The 22,824-nt window shown below is 38.3% G+C and overlaps 1 protein-coding gene across 1 annotated transcript in view; it reads right to left on the bottom strand.

Moving 5' to 3' along the window:
• DNAJC13 (DnaJ heat shock protein family (Hsp40) member C13) overlaps positions 1–22,824 on the bottom strand; it is a 128,123-nt gene that overhangs the window by 22,470 nt on the left and 82,829 nt on the right. The window contains exons 35-44 of the mRNA XM_027091650.1: positions 22,559–22,694; positions 19,756–19,940; positions 19,249–19,323; positions 17,934–18,053; positions 15,940–16,119; positions 14,851–15,018; positions 12,745–12,858; positions 3,602–3,718; positions 2,278–2,455; positions 846–937 (exon numbers count right to left, since the gene is read on the bottom strand). Of these exons, the coding sequence (XP_026947451.1) occupies positions 846–937; positions 2,278–2,455; positions 3,602–3,718; positions 12,745–12,858; positions 14,851–15,018; positions 15,940–16,119; positions 17,934–18,053; positions 19,249–19,323; positions 19,756–19,940; positions 22,559–22,694 (1,365 nt within the window). The remainder of the gene's footprint in view (positions 1–845; positions 938–2,277; positions 2,456–3,601; positions 3,719–12,744; positions 12,859–14,850; positions 15,019–15,939; positions 16,120–17,933; positions 18,054–19,248; positions 19,324–19,755; positions 19,941–22,558; positions 22,695–22,824) is intronic.

Below are 22,824 nucleotides of genomic sequence, written 5' to 3'. Positions count from 1 at the left end.
TCTAAGAACACTTAATCATTCATAAAGTACTCATTAAACTGTTACCACAGTGTTGAATTTGGTGTTCTTCATAATAAATCGTGTGTTATAATAGGCAGGATCATCTGAAAAAAGACCCTGGGAGCTCACTCTGGGTTGCCTGGACAAGGAGCCCCCTGTGACCAGGGTCTTCCTGCTTCTCCCAGAGGAAAAGGCTCCACCCAAACAGCTTCCTGTGGGACCAATGATTTCATTCTCCTGAAGGAGGGGCCTCCAACCACTCTTGGACCGTCAAGGCCCACAGGTTCTGGGCAGCTGCCTTTCCTAGACAGCTCCTGTAAACAGCGTAACATACCAGGTGTCTGTCTGTCACCCTCACTGGAAAGGTTGCTTTTGTACCAGACCATAAGAAGGGAGAGCAACTTAGGGGGAGGGAACACAAACCCACAGTGTGCAGCCAGCACAGTGCCCTGGTCTCAACATGTCTCTCTGTGGGGACACTGAGAGATCTGGGAAATCCTGCCTCCTTTTCTTGTTGATCTGTGGCTTCCAAGCTTCCCAAGTAAAGCCCATTCTTTAACTCACGCCACATGACACTGTACAAATGCATCCCTGTCATGCACTGTTCTAATGCATGACAGACGATGACCACAGAGGGAAAGTACCTTGAACACTGTACAATACTTACTCTTCAAAATGAGCATATTAATTCAAATTTTAAAAACATATTCATTTGGCTTAATAGGAAAAATGAAAAAAACCATATGCAAACTTCCATTCAACTTTAGATGATGATTAATCAAGGATCAAACCATGTATAGTAAGTTGTAGGAAAGACAACATGCTTTAGTACAAAATTCTTTTACCTCTAAAGCCAACTGCTGGACTTGACCAGCTCCATGGACTCGAAGAAGAGAAAATATTAACTTAAAGTGCCCAATGCATTCACTTTCAGAGCCTAGGAAGTAAAAATAAAATGTTTAATTTTTATTTCCAAGAGATGTTCTAAATTATCCACCTTTAGGAAACTGATATACATTTTGTTTACTGTCAATTATAAGTCTCTGGTAAACTTTTCTTAACATTTGTGACACAAAGTGAGTGAAGTATCACAAGGAGCAGTAAATCTTAAGAAGTTAAATGATATTAGACTATCTTAGGTTTGTTTTGTCGTCTTTTCCATCCCCACCCCTAGTTAACCCACAGGCTAAAAACAAGAAATTTATCAAACACACAATCCAAATACAACTCAAAAATTAAGTGTAAGGTGGTATTTTACTCTTTACCTCAAGACTGTAGAGCTACAGTAATTAGAGTCAGCCTAATTACATTTGGGAAGAGTGTGACATCATCTGGCTTTTAATTAAGACTGAGTTAGAACCCTGCCACTTGAGAACTACATTATAAACAAGAAGGTGCCAAATCAATAGCCAGCTTTACTGCAATTCCTTTGTATCTAATATGTCAACTCCAAACAATAAGAAATGAAGTTTTCTTCAGATTTTATAATACTGCCTTTAAAAACATCCCCATGTATATATACCATGGGAATGACTTATTTTCTTAAATATTTAATTATTGTTGGTTATTTTATTTGAATAATGTATTACTGTAATAGTGAAAAGAGCAAAGAAGTACATGAAAGATAATATTAAGTGTTAATAAAAAAGATTTGAGGTCTTCATGTAACTTAAACTGAATATATATTGTTTTAGGTTTTATATTCTATACTTGTTATCAAAGTTAGAATTGGAAGAAGCTTTCAGATTTTCACCCATCCATCTCCCTGAAGTCAGGCAAGAGTGATAATGTTCTTGGAAATGTCCTTCTTAAAGATGTTTTAAAAGTGACAATTCTCACTTTACTATTTCAGTTTTTATACACCAAAAACTTCAGGCAGTTTTTCAAAAACATGGCATTGTGTTAGGGACCAGAAGACACAAAAATGAGATCACCTAATAAATAAATCTAATTTAAGCCCTTATATTGATACTTAGTATGTCAATTTATGTCATCAATGTGATATTTTACACTAGCAAGCTACTCTGCCTTTTCAACTCATTGAAAGTCATATGCTCTTAAAGATACGAATTATTCTAAGCATGGTGACCTGACCTCTCTTTCCAGACTATTATTTAGAGGTAAAAATATTATGGGGTCAATTCCTCTTAATGTTATACAAAGTATAACATTATAACCAAGTACAAGTTTTCCTGCATTTCCCTGGTAAAATTGAGAACTGGAATTTTTGGGCTCTTCCATTGTAGGATCTTATTCATCAAGGGTATAGTCACACACCTGGATTATACTTTATAACATTTCTCAGAGCCTCCAAAGCCATTTCCACTCTTGGCAAGCGGTCTCCATGTTGCTCTGACTCCACTTTTGCAGAATGAGTGATAGCCATGAATGTGTGGAGGTACTGGGCCTGGGAGCCTATATAATCCAAGAGACTTGCAGCAAATGCTTTTGGAACCTAAGTTGAGTGGAAAAATATTTAAAAACGAGTGTGCCCTTAGAAATAACCTATAACAAAGACTCCACAGCAGAGAAAACAACAACAAAATACTTCAAGCCATGAAAGTGATTAAATTATACATACACATGAATATACCTATGGATTAAGTGGGGAAAGGGGGAGAAAGGGGACAAAACCCAATTGCATTAGGAAGTGTTTAACATTTTTGTCCAAATCCATTAGAGATTTGATATACTCCCATCAGTATCTCAGTATAATAATTCTGAGATGCGTATGTCTTCCCTTTACCAAGGTATTGATAGTATGATATGTAACTTCTACAATTTGGTTATAGTTTTATATTTAAAAATTATATATATTTAGATTATAAATTCAAAAGACAGTTTTCAAAGACATTTCACAAATCACTGAACTCATTCTGCTTAGCAGCTATTTATAGATATTATTCTGTGATAAATAGTAAATGTTACAGTTTAGTAAATTCCTTTTTTTCCAAGAGCAAACTCTTTGCTTTAGAGAAATAGCCTCACTTCTTTCTTCCTTACAAACCAATCAACCAACAAATTCTCTTTGCCACCCCTCCAAAATAACTGCAACAAAAATTTCCTACATGATTTCCAAGCACTACGGAAGGAAAAGAAGATCATTTGCTTCCAGAAGTGATTTGGGATCATCACAAGAGATGACCTGGTGTGACCCCAGTCATCTTCTAAAACTTCTCTTTGCTTTCCACCTCTATTTTCTTATTTTCTTCTAAAAATGGGACAGAGACAGACTACTGTCTGGTGGTCTGATATTCAACATGATGGAATGAGTAAGTAAATGGCCTTACACTTCCATGAGAGAACAGTAAAGCTGAAGGCATATATACATGGTACAGTGGGGTAGCATTATGCATAAAATATCAGAAACAGCTGGGAAAGGAATAAATTCTTATTCATGAATCCACAAAATTAAATTCTTTAACATTCAAAATAAAGAGGATCATAAGTTATCAATGGTCACCCCATCACATACCCAAGTTAGTATAAAGCATTTGGCAAAAAACAGGTATTATTTCAATGTATTCAATGTGAATAAACTAGTAGCTTTCAATAACAAATGATCAAAGGTGTCAGACAAAATTTAAAATAGAGAGCTTACCTCGAGTGGGAAAGTAGGGACTTCATTATAGACCCTAACAAAAATCTCCCCTACAATAAGTTCTTTGGCATGATCACTGTAGACAAATTCTGATCCATAGGTTTTGTCACAGTCACCCTTTTTAAAAAAGAAAACAGATTGTTAGAGGTAAATTGGAATCATTAGTGTCTGGTTTATTAATCTATCCATATTCAGAGTTTAATAACTTAGCAGATAAATAACTTGAAAGATCCATTCATTTTCCAGAGGGAAAAATGTAGTGGGATACACATCACAGCACTCAATGCAATTTTAATGTTTGTAATCAGTAATATAGACTCTGGAAAAGGCATAGAATTACGTTATTTCTTAATCCAAAGATCAATATTGTAACTCATTTTAATATTTCAAAAGATCACTGAGGTCAGCCAATGAAGTGTTCATAAGCAAGTATGACACGTGGCTCTTCTCTATCCGCTCAGCAAACATTTGGCCCAGTCAGATATAGGGTGATAGAGCTAAGAAATGAACACATTTGGACTGGTTTTAAAAAGTAATACATTAAGTGAAAAGTGCTGGAAAACAGGGTCTCTGAATAAAAAGGCAAGGTAATAGTAGAGGGGTTGACAAATCAAGAAGAATTTCCATTTAAGGACAAAGAAAAAGATAGGAAAGAGGAATGGGAAAAAAATAGCCCCAAGAAGATTTAGGTGGAAATCACTCAAAATTTAGGTTGGACTAAAATAATATGTAAAAGTGTATAGTAAGTTGTAAAGGGCTAATAAATGAAGAGAGAATGATGTTCTTTCCTGGTAAAAGAATAGATGAGGCCCCCACGGTGAGCCACAGCCACCCCCACCTCTGCAGCAGACCCTCCAACACTAGCAGGCTGTCAGACATGGCAAAGATGTGGAGGTCATCCCACTGCAGGTCTTTGAGGGTGACAAGATTAAGTCTGTGGTTTCCCTGGTGACTCAGGGAGACAGCACTTTACAGGATCCCGACTTATGCTGCTCCATGCGAAGCTGCCTTAGAATCGCCTTCAAAGACCCCTTGTCTCCATCTGTGGGCTCGAGGGTTATCATTCCATTTTGCGTGGATCTGTCTTTGTGAAGAGAAGATTGCAAGAAAGCACTACAGGAGCTGCACTGGTGACCCAGGACCTCCCCCTGCTTTGCTTGTGCCTCATGATTATTTGTATCCTTGAAATTATTAGAAAACCTTGAAACTAGATACATCAGAAATACATTTACACGTGGAACTGCTCCTATAGAACACCTACTGAACGCTGGCAGAAGACCTCAGACCTCCCAAAAGGCAAGACTCCCCACATACCTGGGTAGGGCAAAAGAAAAAATAAACAGAGACAAAAGAATAGGGATGGGACCTGCACCCGTGGGAGAGAGCTGTGAAGGAGGAAAGGTTTCCACACACTAGCAAGCCCCTTCGCGGGTGGCGAGTGCGGGTGGCGGGGGCTGGGGGAGCTTCGGAAACGCAGAGGAGAGCACAGCAAGAAGGGTGCGGAGGGCAAAGCGGAAAGATTCCCGCACAGAGGATCGGTGCCAACCGGCACTCACCAGCCCAAGAGGCTTGTCTGCTCACCCGCCGGGGAGGGCAGGGCTGCGAGCTGAGGCTCGGGCTTTGGTCGGAGCACAGGGAGAGGACTGGGGTTGGCGGCGTGAACACAGCCTGAAGGGGTTAGTGCACCACGACTAGCCAGGAAGGGAGTTCGGGAAAAAGTCTGGAGCTGCCGAAGAGACAAGAGACTTCTCCTTCCCTCTTTGTTTCCTGGTGAGCGAGGAGAGGGGATTAAGAGAGCTGCTTAAAGGAGCTCCAGAGAAGGGCACGAGCCGTGGCTATCAGCGCGGACCCCAGAGCCGGGCATGAGACGCTAAGGCCGCTGCTGCCTCCACCAAGAAGCCTGTGTGCGAGCACAGGTCACTATCCACACCTCTCCTCCCAGGAGCCTGTGCAGCCTGCCACTGCCAGGGTCCCGTGATCCAGGGACAACTTCCCCGGGAGAACGCACGGCGCGCCTCAGGCTGGTGCAACATCCCACTGGCCTCTGCCGCCAAAGACTCACCCCGCATCCGTAACCCTCCCTCCCCCAGGCCGGAGTGAGCCAGAGCCCCCGAATCAGCTGCTCCTTTAACCTCATCCTGTCTGAGCGAACAACAGACGCCCTCTGACGACCTACACGCAGAGGCGGGGCCAAATCCAAAGCTGAACCCCAGGAGCTGTGCGAACAAAGAAGAGAAAGGGATATTTCCCCCAGCAGCCTCAGGAGCAGTGGATTAAATCTCCAAAATAAACCTGATGTACCCTGCATCGGTAGAATACCTGAATAGACAACGAATCATCCCAAATTGAGGAGGTGGACTTTGAGAGCAAGACATATTATTTTTTCCCCTTTTCCTCTTTTTGTGAGTGTGTATGTGTATGCTTCTGTGTGAGATTCGGTCTGTATAGCTTTGCTTTCACCATTTGTCCTAGGGATCTGTCCGCCCAATTTTTTTTTTAATTAAAAAAATTTTTTTTTCTTAATAATTATTTTTTATTTTAATAACTTTTGTTTTATCTTACTTTATTTTATCTTCTTCCTTTCATTCTTTCTTTCTTTTCTTTCTTTCTTTCTTTTTATTACTTACTTACTTTTCCCCCTTTTATTCTGAGCTGTGTGGATGAAACGCTCTTGGTGCTGCAGCCAGGAGTCAGTTCTGTGCCTCGGACGTGGGAGAGCCAACTTCAGGACACTGGTCCACAAGAGACCTCCCAGCTCCTTGTAATATCAAACTGCGAAAATCACCCAGAGATCTCCATCTCAACAACAACACCCAGCTTCACTCAACGACCAGCAAGCTACAGTGCTGGACACACTATGCCAAACAACTAGCAAGACAGGAACACAAATGGACCCATTAGCAGAGAGGCTGCCTAAAACCATAATAAGGCCACGAACACCCCAAAACACACCACCAGGAGTGGACCTGCCCACCAGAAAGACAAGATCCAGCCTCATCCACCAGAACATGGAAACTAGTCCCCTCCACGAGGAAGCCTACACAACACACTGAACCAACTTTAGCCACTGGGGACAGATACCAAAAACAACGGGAACTATGAACCTGCAGCCTGCAAAAAAGGAGACTGGAAACACAGTAAGATAAGCAAAATGAGAAGACAGAAGAACACACAGCAGATGAAGAAGCAAGATAAAAACCCACCAGACCTAACAAATGAAGAGGAAATAGGCAGTCTACCTGAAAAAGAATTCAGAATAAGGATAGCAAAGATGATCCAAAATCCTGGAAACAGAATAGAGAAAATGCAAGACATATTTAACAAGGAATTAGAAGAACTAAAGATGAAACAAGCAACGATGAACAACACAATAAATGAAATTAAAAATACTCTAGATGGGATCAATAGCAGAATAGCTGAGGCAGAAGAACGGATGAGTGACCTGGAAGATAAAATAGTGGAAATAACTACTGCAGAGCAGAATAAAGAAAAAAGAATGAAAAGAACTGAGGACAGTCTCAGAGACCTCTGGGACAACATTAAACACACCAACATTCGAATTATAGGGGTTCCAGAAGAAGAAGAGAAAAAGAAAGGGACTGAGAAAATATTTGAAGAGATTATAGTTGAAAACTTCCCTAATATGGGAAAGGAAATAGTTAATCAAGTCCAGGAAGCACAGAAAGTCCCATACAGGATAAATCCAAGGAGAAACACGCCAAGACACAGATTAATCAAACTATCAAAAATTAAATACAAAGAAAACATATTAAAAGAAGCAAGGGAAAAACAACAAATAACACACAAGGGAATCCCCATAAGGTTAACAGCTGATCCTTCAGCGAAACTCTGCAAGCCAGAAGGGACTGGCAGGACATATTTAAAGTGAAGAAGGAGAAAAACCTACAACCAAGATTACTTTACCCAGCAAGGATCTCATTCAGATTTGATGGAGAAATTAAAACCTTTACAGACAAGCAAAAGCTGAGAGAGTTCAGCACCACCAAACCAGCTTTACAACAAATGCTAAAGGAACTTCTCGAGGCAAGAAACACAAGAGAAGGAGAAGACCTACAATAACAAACCCAAAACAATTAAGAAACTGATAATAGGAAAATACATATTGATAATTACCTTAAATGTAAATGGATTAAATGCTCCCACCAAAAGACACAGACTGGCTGAATGGATACAAGAACAAGACCCATATATTTGCTGTCTACAAGAGACCCACTTCAGACGTAGAGACACATACAGACTGAAAGTGAGGGGATGGAAAAAGATATTCCGTGCAAATGGAAATCAAAAGAAAGCTGGAGTAGCAATTCTCATATCAGACAAAACAGACTTTAAAATAAAGACTATTACAAGAGACAAAGAAGGACACTATATAATGATCAAGGGATCAATCCAAGAAGAAGATATAACAATATTTATGCACCTAACATAGGAGCACCTCAATACATAAGGCAAATACTAACAGCCATAAAAGGGGAAATCGACAGTAACACATTCATAGTAGGGGACTTTAACACCCCACTTTCACCAATGGACAGATCATCCAAAATGAAAATAAATAAGGAAACACAAGCTTTAAATGATACATTAAACAAGATGGAGTTAATTGATATTTATAGGACATTCCATCTAAAAACAACAGAATACACATTTTTCTCAAGTGCTCATGGAACATTCTTCAAGACAGATCATACCTCAGGTCGCAAATCAAGCCTTGGTAAATTTAAGAAAATTGAAATTGTATCAAGTATCTTTTCCAACCATAACGCTATGAGACTAGATATCAATTACAGGAAAAGATCTGTAAAAAATACAAACACAAGGAGGCTAAACAATACACTACTTAATAACGAACTGATCAGTGAAGAAATCAAAGAGGAAATCAAAAAATACCTAGAAACAAATGACAATGGAGACACGATGACCCAAAACCTATGGGATGCAGCAAAAGCAGTTCTAAGGGGGAAGTTTATAGCAATACAATCCTACCTTAAGAAACAGGAAATATCTCGAATAAACAATCTAACCTTGCACCTAAAGCAATTGGAGAAAGAAGAACAAAAACACCCCAAAGTTAGCAGAAGGAAAGAAATCATAAAGATCAGATCAGAAATTAATGAAAAAGAAATGAAAGAAACGATAGCAAAGATCAATAAAACTCAAAGCTGGTTCTTTGAGAAGATAAACAAAATTGATAAACCATTAGCCAGACTCATCAAGAAAAAAAGGGAGAAGACTCAATCAATAGAATTAGAAATGAAAAAGGAGAAGTAACAACTGACACTGCAGAAATACAAAAGATCATGAGAGATTACTACAAGCAACTGTATGCCAATAAAATGGACAACCCGGAAGACATGGACAAATTCTTAGAAATGCTCAACCTGCCAAGACTGAATCAGGAAAAAATAGAAAATATGAACAGACCAATCACAAGCACTGAAATTGAAACTGTGATTAAAAATCTTCCAACAAACAAAAGTCCAGGACCAGGTGGCTTCACAGGCGAATTATATCAAACATTTAGAGAAGAGCTAACACCTATCCTTCTCAAACTCCTCCAAAATATAGCAGAGGGAGGAACACTCCCAAACTCATTCTACGAGGCCACCATCACCCTGATACGAAAACCAGACAATGATGTCACAATGAAAGAAAACTACAGGCCAAATATAACTGATGAACATAGATGCAAAAATCCTCAACAAAATACTAGCAAACAGAATCCAACAGCACATTAAAAAGATCATACACCATGATCAAGTGGGGTTTATTCCAGGAATGCAAGGATTCTTCAATATACGCAAATCAATCAACATGATACACCATATTAACAAAATGAAGGAGAAAAACCATATGATCTCAATAGATGCAGAGAAAGCTTTTGACAAAATTCAACACCCACTTATGATAAAAACCCTGAAGAAAGTAGGCATAGAGGGAACTTTCCTCAACATAATAAAGGCCATATATGACAAACCCACAGCCAACATCGTCCTCAATGGTGAAAAATTGAAACCATTTCCACTAAGATCAGGAACAAGACCAGGTTGCCCAATCTCACCATGCTTATTCAACATAGTTTTGGAAGTTTTAGCCAGAGCAATCAGAGAAGAAAAGGAAATAAAAGGAATCCAAATTGGAAAAGAAGAAGTAAAGTTGTCACTGTTTGCAGATGACATGATGCTACACATAGAGAATCCTAAAGATGCTACCAGAGACCAACTAGAGCTAATCAATGAATTTGGTAAAGTAGCAGGATACAAAATCAATGCACAGAAATCTCTGGCATTCCTATCTCTGGCATTCCTACACTAATGATGAAAAATCTGAAAGTGAAATTAAGAAAACACTCCCATTTACCACTGCAACCAAAAGAATAAAATACCTAGGAATAAACCTACCTAAAGGAGACAAAAGAGCTGTATGCAGAAAATTATAAAACACTGATGAAAGAAGTTAAAGATGATACAAACAGATGGAGAGATATACCATGTTCTTGGATTGGAAGAATCCAATTGTGAAAATGACTGTACTACCCAAAGTAATCTACAGATTCAATGCAATCCCTATCAAACTACCACTGGCATTTTTCACAGAACTAGAACAAAAAATTTCACAATTTGTATGGAAACACAAAAGACCCCGAATAGCCAAAGCAATCTTGAGAACGAAAAATGTAGCTGGAGGAATCAGGCTCCCTGACTTCAGACTATACTACAAAGCTACAGTAATCAAGACAGTATGGTACTGGCATAAAAACGGAAAGACAGATCAATGGAACAGGATAGACAGCCCAGAGATAAACCCACGCACATATGGTCACCTTATCTTTGATAAAGGAGGCGGAATGTACAGTAGAGAAAGGACAGCCTCTTCAATAAGTGGTGCTGGGAAAACTGGACTTGTACATGTAAAAGTATGAGGTTAGAACACTCCTTAACACCATACACAAAAATAAGCTCAAAATGGATTAAAGACCTAAATGTAAGGCCAGATACTATAAAACTCTTAGAGGAAAACATAGGCAGAACACTCTATGACATAAATCACAGCAAGATCCTTTTTGACCCACCTCCTAGAGAAATGGAAATAAAAACAAAAATAAACAAATGGGACCTAATGAAACTTAAAAGCTTTTGCACAGCAAAGGAAACGATAAACAAGAGCAAAAGACAACCCTCAGAATGGGAGAAAATATTTGCAAATGAAGCAACTGACAAAGGATTAATCTCCAAAATTAACAAGTAGCTCATGAGGCTCAATAACAAAAAAACAAACAAACAAATCCGAAAATGGGCAGAAGACCTAAACAGACATTTCTCCAAAGAAGATACAGATTGCCAACAAACACATGAAAGAATGCTCAACATCATTAATCATTAGAGAAATGCAAATCAAAACTACAATGAGATATCATCTCACACCAGTCAGAATGGCCATTATCAAAAAATCTAGAAACAATAGATGCTGGAGAGTGTGTGGAGAAAAGGGAACACTGTAGCACTGCTGGTGGGAATGTGAATTGGTACAGCCACTATGGAGATCAGTATGGAGGTTCCTTAAAAAACTACAAATAGCTTCCCTGGTGGCGCAGTGGTTGAGAGTCCGCCTGCCGATGCAGGGGACACAGGTTCGTGCCCCGGTCCGGGAAGATCCTGCATGCCGTGGGGTGGCTAGGCCCGTGAGCCATGGCCACTGGGCCTGTGCGTCCGGAACCTGTGCTCCGCAGCAGGAGAGGCCACAGCAGTGAGAGGCCCGCGTACCGCAAAAAAACCCCAAAACTACAAATAGAACTACCATATGACCCAGCAATCCCACTACTGGGCATATACCCTGAGAAAACCATAATTTAAAAAGAGTCATGTACCAAAATGTTCATTGCAGCTCTATTTACAATAGCCAGGAGATGGAAGCAACCTAAGTGTCCATTATGGGATGAATGGATAAAGAAGATGTAGCACATATATACAATGGAATATTACTCAGCCATAAAAAGAAACAAAATTGAGTTATTTGTAGTGAGGTGGATGGACCTAGAGTCTGTCATACAGAGTGAAGTAAGTCAGAAAGAGAAAGACAAATACCGTATGCTAACACATATATATGGAATTTAAGAAAAAAAAAATGTCATGAAGAACCTAGGGGTAAGACAGGAATAAAGGCAGACCTACTAGAGAATGGACTTAAGGATATGGCGAGGGGGAAGGGTAAGCTGTGACAAAGTGAGAGAGAGGCATGGACATATATACACTACCAAACATAAGGTAGATAGCTAGTGGGAAGCAGCCGCATAGCACAGGGAGATCAGCTTCGTGCTTTGTGACCGCCTGGAGGGGTGGGATAGGGAGGGTGGGAGACGCAAGAGGGAAGAGATATGGGAACATGTATATGTATAACTGATTCACTTTGTTATAAAGCAGAAACTAACACACCATTGTAAAGCAATTATACTCCAATAATGATGTTAAAAAAAAAAAAAGAATAGATGATACATAGAAATCTGAGACTTATTCTCCCTAGCTCTGTAATTCTCAAAACTTCTATCAATGAAGAGCTCTGAGTGACTATCATGAAATGAATTCAAAACTAAATTTTGAATAATTCAGGACACCCAGTGATGGTTACTCTTTAATGAAGTCCAAACCCCAAAGCACAACTTCTTCTAAACAATCAAGACTCAACCATCTAATGTATGTGTTATCCAGGCCTTCTCCTTATTTCCCATTCTACTTACTGTCTTTTGTTTTTCTCATGGCTTAATAGTTTCTCCTCTAGAAGGTGGCAGGATAGGAGAAATTATTCAATTTTGATACCAGAAAGCAATTTTAATTTACTGGGGAAAAGAGGCTAAAGAGAACAATTAAAACAGAGCTTCTGGGCACAAAAACTGGTTAAAATAGAAGACAGCTATATGTAAATGGTAACTAAAAACACAACAAAAAATCCTAATGTATATTAAATATAATAAGAATGCTATTATTAAATGGGCCAAATATTAGGTAGCAAAACCTATAGGCTTGATCAACACCCAATAGAGAAATAATGGGTTTCTGTTTCGTCAATACTAAGTTATATTTCCAGAGATTCCATTAGAGTAAGTAATTTATAAAACAATAACATACTTTTTTAATCATGTTTTCTTGTTGGGATTCAAGAAATTCAAGTAGCTCTGCTCTTGTAGAATTGTTCCATATCAAATAGGGGTTCTCTGTGTTACTGTTAAGCATCTTCAAAATCTAGGAGAAAGAACATTACTGTTTTATAATATTTAGGAAATATATTGAAATTACCATTCATTAAAATTGTCTATGACATGCCAAGCACCGTAATAGGTGCCTTAAGTATAACAGATCTCAGTAATTCTACCAAGTATGTTAATATTTTCCATTTTGCAGCTGAGAAAAATCAAGACTGAGAAAGATCAAATTATTTGCCCCAGGTCTCACAACCCTTAAGTGGTGAAACTGGGATTCAAATTTGAGTCCGTTTTGACTTCACATTCTTAACATTTGCTCTGCTTTGTGAAAATTACATATGATATCCTGTGTTAAAGCATTTTATAAACTCAGTAAATGTAAGCTTAAAAAGAATCATACCATACTGCCTTTACATACATATATTTGAAAACAAAATCTAAGTCTTTATGAAGCATACTCCTAGGAAGGGAAGTAATATTTATGGGCAGAGACTCAGTTCCGGTTTTCTTGGCCAAACCTTGTAGTTCTGCAGACATAGCTTATGCCTGCTTAGCCATCCAGGGTGCTTTCCCTTTGTTTAGCTCTCCTCAATTTTAAGTGTACACATAGACATTTAACTCTCCTTTAAATGTTTTTTGTTGTTGTTTTTTGGCTGTGCCTTGTGGCTTGTGGGATATCAGTTCCCTGACTAGGGGTTGAACCCGGGCCCTCGGCAGTGAAAGAGCAGAGTCCTAACCATTGGGATACCAGGAATTCTCTAAATGTTTTAATAAGAACTTTTTACACTTTACATTTACAGAGCTCTGTGCTAGGAGGAAAGCAGTGGGTTATTACCTCCATCTTACAAAAAGACATCCAACCCTTGTTTTCAAAACATGAACTACCAGTTAAGTAAAATAACTGAAAAAATTTATCATGAAGAAAATTTTAAAACTCTGAGAAGTGGCAGTTTAAAATAAGTATTTTATTAAATCCAGATGGAGTCCAGGCCAAAATTTTGAAGTGTTACTTTTTTTTTTTCTTTCCTGTAGTAGTTAATCAACAACTTGTTAGTATTTCTGGAAAGAGTGTTTTCAGTCAGCAAAATACTTCACACTGGTGAACACAAAGTCCGGAAAAAGAACCAAGATCAAGATTGGCATCTAAAGCACTTCTCTCTTACTCAGGGGATCTGAAAGGCAGTGTCTTGCACCAGAAAACAGACTCAATCAGATTAGATTAAAAAAACAAATAAGCTGTTTATAAATTCTAAAAATATTTTACATTTGGAACACTGAGGCCTTTTTTCTTCTAAAACTATTAGATGATTATCAGAGAAAATGAAATAAAATAGCCTACAATTCTACAATTCAGGGATAACTACAGTTAACATATTGATACAGATCCATCCATTCAATTTTTTAATACCAAAAATGGGATTTAATCTTTTCACTTAAAATACTTTAAACATCTTCTAATGTCTTCCCATATACCTTTACAATTTGAGGCTTCAAGATATTCTATTTAATGGATTTCTATAGGTCAATTCTCTAATGCTTAGATTGTTTCTCAATGATTCTCACAGAAGAGGTTGGGCGATCTGCCACGATCATACTTATTTTTGTCATGAATGCATATGTGTGTACATACTGACTTTTAGGATTTCCATGCTGAGTGTAAGCAAGTTATAGCTTATAACAAACGGCTAAAAATAGAATCTGGGTCTCCTGACTCCCAGTCCTCTGTCCATTCCAAGTTCACTCTCTTGTCCTGTTCATTTCTGATTCAATATTATCAAGAATTATGGGGAGCTCTACAGCTGAGAAACATGAAGTTAATCTACCCTTACAGAGAGACTGGACTTGTAGAGCTGATATGATAACATCAGCATCAAGCCACAACAACAAACCAAATTTCTTAGTTGAGAGAACAAGCATGTGAACATTTTCAATTTTTAGGTTTCCAAGAGCAATCAACATTGTTATATTCCTCTACTATCTAAAGAATCTTGCAGTATTTATCAAAAACCCAGGCTACTTCTGAAGCACATACCTCAGTAGCACTAACTACAGCAAGTTTTCTAGCAACATAGGGGGTCAGCATGCCAGCTACACTTTTCCTTATGGTTGGATTTTCTGGTGTTGCTTGTTCTTCAGGCAGATACCCTCCAAGGCGACTCAGAGCACGGACACTCAGTTTGGCAAGACTGTTGGCTACTTCCTGTTATAAAAAAATTAAGACATTAAGACATTAAAATAGATCTGTTATCTTACACAGGCAACAGTACCTTTATGGAATCAAAACAGTATGGAACATATTAAGGAACAGAAAGCAAAAAAAAAGAAACAAAAAAGTCCCCAACACTGACATCAGAGCTTATTCTTTTATTTATATGAAAGACCATCAGAATCTATGTACTCATTTATACCTAATATGGTATGTTGTAGATAACTGGAACAAGCACATTGGGGGATAGGGTGGGGAATAGGGATGGGTAGGTAGATCTGATCGCTACAGGCACATATCACAATGAGTAATGAATGACAGTGAACAGGAAAGGACAGAAAAAAATATCTGTAAAAATCACCTAAGTTCTCAAGTGTTTAGGGGAGCTAGCCCCAACAGCACTGTTAGGATCTCCCTGAGATACACAACCATAATTTTGCAAAAATAAAGGTGACTCTGAGTACTCAAGAAAAGATTAAGTTATGTGCAGAATATGCTATTGCAAATTCCCTTGCCTTGAATCCTTCCGGGATAAGTGGTTAAGATAAAAAGTTTTGGGGCTTAAGGCTTCCCTGGTGGCGCAGTGGTTGAGAGTCCGCCTGCCGATGCAGGGGACATGGGTTCCTGCTCTGGTCCGGGAAGATCCCACATGCCACGAAGCGGCTGGGCCCGTGAGCCATGGCCGCTGAGCCTGCACGTCCAGAGCCTGTGCTCCGCAACGGGAGAGGCCAGAACAGTGAGAGGGCCCGCGTACCATAACAACAACAACAACAAAAAAGTTTGGGGGCTTAAAGAGCAATAAACTTAATAATCTTGAAAAACAGTTTATGCCTTTGAGGCTTTGAGCTAGGGCTTTGCTTTGCATTAACCTACGGTATGGGTTCAAATTCAATGTTTAAGTAGTGTTAAGGTTACCTGCTGGTTTGTTTCTTCACTTTTCTGAATACCACTCTCTTCTAGTGTGTAGTCATAATTAAACAGATAACCAAGCAGATGCCACAAAATTCCAGCTTGCAATAGGTGTGTCTGTAGCCAGAAATCCACAGCAAAAGAGCTGACACATTCTACCCCAAGAGCTGCCACTCGTGGAATACTCTGAGAATAAGAATAATGGACTTAATTACAGGATTAAAAAAAAAGCTCCCAAGAGAAACAGGCTGCCAATGTATGTCAAGCTAGCTAACTTATTGTGTGTTTACCTCCTCTTATATTTTCAATACCAGTTTATATCTGAATCCTATATCTTTTAAAGCCTAAAATTAAAAGTAACCCTGTGAAAAGACACAGAATTCCTATTTTTAGAAAATTAATTAATTTTTAAATTGAAGTATAGTTGATTGACAATATTGTGTTAGTTTCAGGTGTAGAGCATAGAGATTTGATTTTTTGCAGATTATATTCCATTATAGGTTATTACAAAATACTGCGTATAAATCCTTATGCTATACAGTAGATCCTTATTATCTGTTTTATGTATAGTAGTTTTATTTGTTAATCCCATACTCCTAATTTGTCCCTTCTCACCTCTCTCTCCTTTTTCTCTTTGGTAACCATAAGTTTATTTTCTATGTCTGAGTCTGTTTCTGTTTTGTATATACATTCATTTGTATTATGTTTTAGATTCCAAATATAAGTGATATACAGTGTTTGTCTTTCTCTGACTTATTATATTAAGCTAATATTCTCAAGGTCCATTCATGTTGCTGCAAATGGCAGCATTCTTTTTTATGGCTGAATAACATTCTGTTGCGTGTGTGTGTGTGTATACACATCTTAAGCCAATTGTCTGTTGATGGGCACCTGGGCTGTTTCCATATCTTGGCTATTGTAAATAGTGCTATGAACGTTGGGTACATGTATCTTTTCAAATTAGTGTTTTCATTTTTCCAGATATGTACCCGGGAGTGGAACTGCTGGATAATATGGTAGCTCTATTTTCAGTTTTTTTAAGGAACCTCCATGCTGTTTTCCATAGTGGCTGTACTGTACCAATTTACATTCCCGTGAACAGTGTATGAGGGTTCTCTTTTTTCCACATCCTCTCCAGCATTTATTATTTGTAGACTTTTTGGTGATAGCCAGTCTCACTAATGTGAGGTGATAGCTCATTGTGGTTTTGATCTGTATCAGAATTACTATCTTTGAGGCTAGTTAGTGTCAAAGACTTGGGAATACAGTTTTCTTTGTTTCACTTCTTGTATTTTTAATTTTTAAAAATACTGATAAGGCATTAATAGCAACGCATGTGCTAGTGATCTTAAGTGTATCAATGATATCTTTAGTGCAGGTGTACAGATTTACTTCTTTATACCAGACTTTGCATTCTTATTAAACACTTCTAAGGACATCAAGTAAATATAGTTGAGGACATTATTTTCATCAGATTCCTTATTTCTAGATACCTTAGCCTGGGATCAGCACCCTAATCCTGTTCTATTCCAACACAACTGTCACTCTGCCCAGTTACCTGAGAAATCACTCTCCTTCCCAGCCACCTATCACATCACCCACAGACAACTTCCCCTGGCAGTACCAGACTGGGAGGAAACAGCAAGCTCTCAGATCCCTATAGCTTTTCCACCAGGCAATGACTCAACTCTTAAGTTTCGGGTTTTACGTGGTCCTTTACTTTCATTAGATTGATTTAGTCTAGTCTTCTCTCTTGCTTCCTTGCCTCTGTTCAAATATTCACATGAGACCAACTTCCCTCTAGATATGTCACTCTAGTCTTACTCTTTGTGGGCCAGCCCAGGAACAAAAGCCACCATTTACAGCAAGGCTTTAGTGAAAAATGTAATTTACTTGAAAATACTTTTAGGAAAACAACTAGTTAATAAATTGGGGACTGGCTACTTGACAAGAAAACCCACTGCTGACTGAATCCAGAAAGTGGTAAAGATGACCTCTACCTTGCCAAAATAGAGCACCCGACAGAGATCCCTGATGATGCCAGGCATTTCTGTGATCTTCTCTCGGCATTCTTCAAACTGAGCGGCCACACTATAGCATTTGCTTATGTGTCCACACACCTGCAGACAACATAAGAGAGAAAAAAAAAAGGTCACATGTGCATTCCTTATTTAAGACAGTGGAAATCAAATCAGCGGAGATTCGTGAATAATGCTTAATGGTATATATGACACTCCAAAATTAAACAGAACATTTCTATCGAATTATTAGTATTTCTGGTTAAGATTCCCTATAGATGCAGGGTTGGCAAACCATGGCCGCTAAGGCTAACAGGCCAAGTCAACCCTGTTCTTGTATGGCCAGAAAGCTAAGAATGGTTTTTACATTTTGAAAGAGTTGCAAAAATCACAAATAAAAATATGCAACAGACTGTACATAACTTGAAAGCCTCAAATATTTACTCTCTGGCCCTTTATAAAAAGAAGTTTGCCAACCTCTGGAATAAAGTATTTTTGTCCAGAATTCTAATAATGTACTGTACTTAAAAATAAGGATGAAACTCAAAAGCCTGTACTCGATTGTTTTATATTCTAAATTTTGCTGGCATAAACAAAAGGCCACATAAAAAGATGCATCTACACTGATCTTAATGAACTCCTGATGGATTTTCTATTAAAGAATTCAACAGAAAAAAAGCCAATGAAAACACTAGGGATGGGAGAGGGAGGTAGAGAAGGAAATTAAGGAAGGGGATAGAAAATAAGTGAAATAAAAATGGCAAAATGACAAATGTTTGAAACTGGGTAAAAAAAAATTAAGCCAACAGATTACGTATGATTTAGCACAGTGGTTCTTAAAGTGTGATACACAGACCAACAGCATCAGTATCACTTGGCAATTTTGTTAGAAAAGCATATTCTCACGCCCCACCCCACACATACTGAATCAGAAACTCTGTGGGCAGGGGACCTGGGAGGCAGAGCTCAGCAACCCAGGTTTTTTGTTTGTTTGTTTGTTTTTGCTGTACGCGGGCCTCTCACTGCTGTGGCCTCTCCCGTTGCGGAGCACAGGCTCTGGACGCGCAGGCTCAGGAGCCATGGCCCACGGGCCCAGCTGCTCCGCGGCACGTGGGACCCTCCCGGACGGGGCACGAACCCGCGTCCCCTGCATCGGCAGGTGGACTCCCAACCACTGCGCCACCAGGGAAGCCCGCAACCCAGGTTTTAATGAGCCCTCCAAGTGATTCTTACAGATGTTAAAGTCTGAACTACTAGTCTAGCGTAACTTTCTTGGAACCATATGTTTTAGTCTTACCTGTACAGACATGTCACTTGGTTTACTAGAATGATTCAAGACAGCCACACAGCGACTAAATGCCTCTTGTAACACCTGCAGAAAAAGAAGACAGCCATCAACTCTCCATTTTGAGTTGGAGTCTGAAAAGCCTTTTCTGGTAGGGATAAAACATTAATAACCTTTTAATATCTGAAACTTGGCAAAGAAATATTTGCTCAATTAACATTTGTTAAATAAACAAGTAAACAAAGGACCCTGAAGTTTTTTTAAGCATCCCACTATGCTATTTTGCAAGTAATATTAAGCTCACCAATTTTGAATCCAATATTCTCCAATTCACGTTGTGAAATAAAGCTCCATTTATTTTAATTTTGGTATTATAATATACAGAATATTGTTATCTGTTGCAAAAAATTAAAGAAACTGTATCAACTGTATTTGTACTTGGTGAATTATTTATTGCTAAGAGACATACAGTTTGCCTAAACTAGCTTAAAGACAAGGACAAAGGTCATTCCATATTACCTCAATTCCATTCTCCCTTCTGAGCTCTTCAGCATTGAGGGCTGAGCAGTTAACAGTATGGAAAGCCAGCTCTGCAGCAGCAGGCAACAATGGTGATTCTTTTGAGAAAAGGAGGTCATCTGAAGTTTCCATTGTTATTGTCCTAATTAGCATGGGGTAGCCTGCATATTTATAAGGCTGTAAATCTGAAATAATCATGGTTCTAAGTTAATTTTGACACTACTTTCAATTATGTTGCCAAAAAAAAAGAGATTAAAATATGCAACATCTTAAATGTTTCCTAATTCTAGTTTATAAAAAGAAATTAAACCAAGTACAAATCCCTTGGATCTTTTCAACTAGCAAACTTGTTTGGTGGACTTTTCTAAAATGTTTCCACTAGAAAAAGAGTATTTTCTGGTAGATTAAAACTGAACTTTGTGTATAGTGGTTTTGATCCTTTGCAAAATATCTATGTTTTCTATGTTGTCCATGTGATCTTTATAACTTTTCACCTGATCACAGACAGCAAGACATAGCCAATGCACCAGAGACCCATACCTCTTTATAAAGAGATAGAAACATTTGATTTAAATGAGTGAATATTTTATATTCTGCTTTCTGAATAACAGGAGTACTTTCCTATTTTACCAGTTATCATAAAATAAATGTTTGAAAATACTGAATATAATTTGTTACTATGAATACAAAATAGAAAGTTAATTTATTAACTGTATTTGGCTAATTCCATATTTTGACAAGCAAATTTAAAAGTGAAATCTGAAATATACTGGTGCTCAATTCCTGTTCTTTTCATTCTTTTTTTTTTAAACTAACCTATGAGGTGGAAATATGTAAATTAATTGGCTTTGACTTTATAAGTATCTCTGTCATCCCACTTGAAATCAGCATAAAGCTTTTTGCCTTTTGAAGATGACAAATAATCTGCTTTAAATTAACTCATTTCTAAGATGGCTTAAAAAAAAAAAGCCCCTTGGAACTGGTCCCAGTAGTCCTAACACATACATACATAAGAAGAAGAGTGAATTAATGTTAAGTTCTATCAGATCAGGACCCCCATCCCAACTTACTGAGTATAAACCCCCTTTGGGAAAAGTGGAAGACAGCCTGAAAAAACATTCTGACCTTGATAATATACCAATGATGAGCTACAACTGCACCTTGTGGCTAATATAGATTTACCAGCCATCAAAAAACAACCAATGGTTTGAAAAAGACTTCTTTAAACTCATTCTGATTAGTGATAAATGCCATATAACTAAATGCTTTACAAATGTTTTCTGTTGAGTTCATATGCAAAAGTGAATCAATTAATCACTGTTCTCTAATGACCAAGCTGCTCAATCCCTACGCTGTCCCCTCCAATACTTAAACTGGAACCCTACTTGTCTTCAGTTACCCAACACTCCTGCTTATCTCAGATCCCCACTGTCCTCTCTTTTCTCCCATCATCCTATAGAGCAAATGGGTCTCCCACTTTGTGTGTAAGACAAGTTTAGTTCCCAAGCCAATGGACACATGCCATATTGAACCCAACTCCCACCCTCAACAGAGTCTTAAAAATTCTCAACGTGCTCCTAGCTTTCTGGCTGCTACTAAATAGCCCTGAAAACATGCTGGAGATTTCCAATAACCTGTATCCTGAAATTGAAACAGAGCAGGACCCTATGGTCCTTGCCCTCCATGTCCTCCACCTGTGCAAAAACTTTAGCCAAAGAATAAGTTTAATCAGAGAAGTGAGGAAATACAGAAACAAAGGCAAACAGTCAAAGGAGACCAAATAATAGTTTAGTCATTAAGCAAAGTCAAGGACCTTTAGTTCCTCCTCAAAGGCTACAGATAATGTTCTGAGCCATGTCCTGTGAGCTGTCTTATAGATACTGAAAACTCCTACCAGGTGGAAGAAGTTAACTACATGATGACCAGACTATAGCCATGACATAAGCTGCCACAATTCTGAGAAGTGGCCTCAAGGAAATGGGAACAAACTGACCCTGGAACTGAAGACTAACTGTACTTAAAGCAATCAAGATGACACTGGTCAGACCACCACATGACCAATTTTAAGATGACTGTCAGAGCTGACTGGACTGTTTCTGCATGTAGCCCCTTCCCTCAGCCTATAAAACCTCTTGCCCACTGGTTTGGGGTGGGGGGAATCAGCCTTTGAACAGGCAGCTGCCCTTCCTCCACCCCACCCCCTTGATTACTGGCATCCAAAATAAAGCAAACTTTCCTTTCCACCAACCTTGCCTCTTTATTGGCTTTTGAATGGTGAGCAGCTGGATCCCACTTTTGGTTACAAAATCACACCTATTTTATCTATAAATTTTTCAAACTGTCCCACAGGATCAGAGGGTTTCGAAAGCTACCACAGGAAATGAGGTGTGAAGGGATATATAGGATCATTTGAAAAGTTTCTGTTGCTTTTTAAAAACCAGAACACTCTTGGTGTTTTCAGCCTTTAGAGGTTTATGGATAGGTACAGTCTTATAAAAGACATTTAATGATCCTTAAATGCCAGGTCCATTTTATATCTCAGTTAATATGTTTACTGCTAAATGGCTAAAGACAAAAACTAACCAAGTACCTCCAGAGAACAGAAATGTACTTTAGGACGGAACAATGAAATCTGGTTGGAAATGTAAACTATTCTAACTACAGAAAACTACTCTTTTACTATATCTAAAATGCAATTCTAAGAGTCTTTTGCAATAATAATTAGAAATAGGCTGCAGAAACAAGAAGCATGGTAGAATTAGCTGGAGGGTAAATCAAAATTTGAGAATAACACATGCCTTACCTTCTTTATGACGGTTGAAGAGGATGCTCTGTGTTTTCAGAATTAAAATTATATTCTCTGGATCTGGTCCATCTGTTATTTTTGCTGATTTGGTACATAAAAATTCATAGGCTTTATTTACCTTTTCAAACATATCCTGCATGTAACCAAAGACAATTAACTTTTGTTAACATCTCGAATTACAACTTAGAACACAGATGATTTGTATTTTGCCAGTAAATTCTTTGGTTACTATTTTGTTTTGTTTTTTACATAAAGGGATTCAT

This window comes from Aethalodelphis obliquidens, unplaced genomic scaffold, assembly GCF_003676395.1.
Source record: "Aethalodelphis obliquidens isolate GAN/ISIS:26980383/991018 unplaced genomic scaffold, ASM367639v1 scaffold72, whole genome shotgun sequence".
Classification (NCBI taxonomy): Eukaryota; Metazoa; Chordata; class Mammalia; order Artiodactyla; family Delphinidae; genus Aethalodelphis; species Aethalodelphis obliquidens.
The sequence above is the reverse complement of the archived record's forward strand: the minus strand, read 5'-3'. Positions and strand labels throughout refer to the sequence as shown.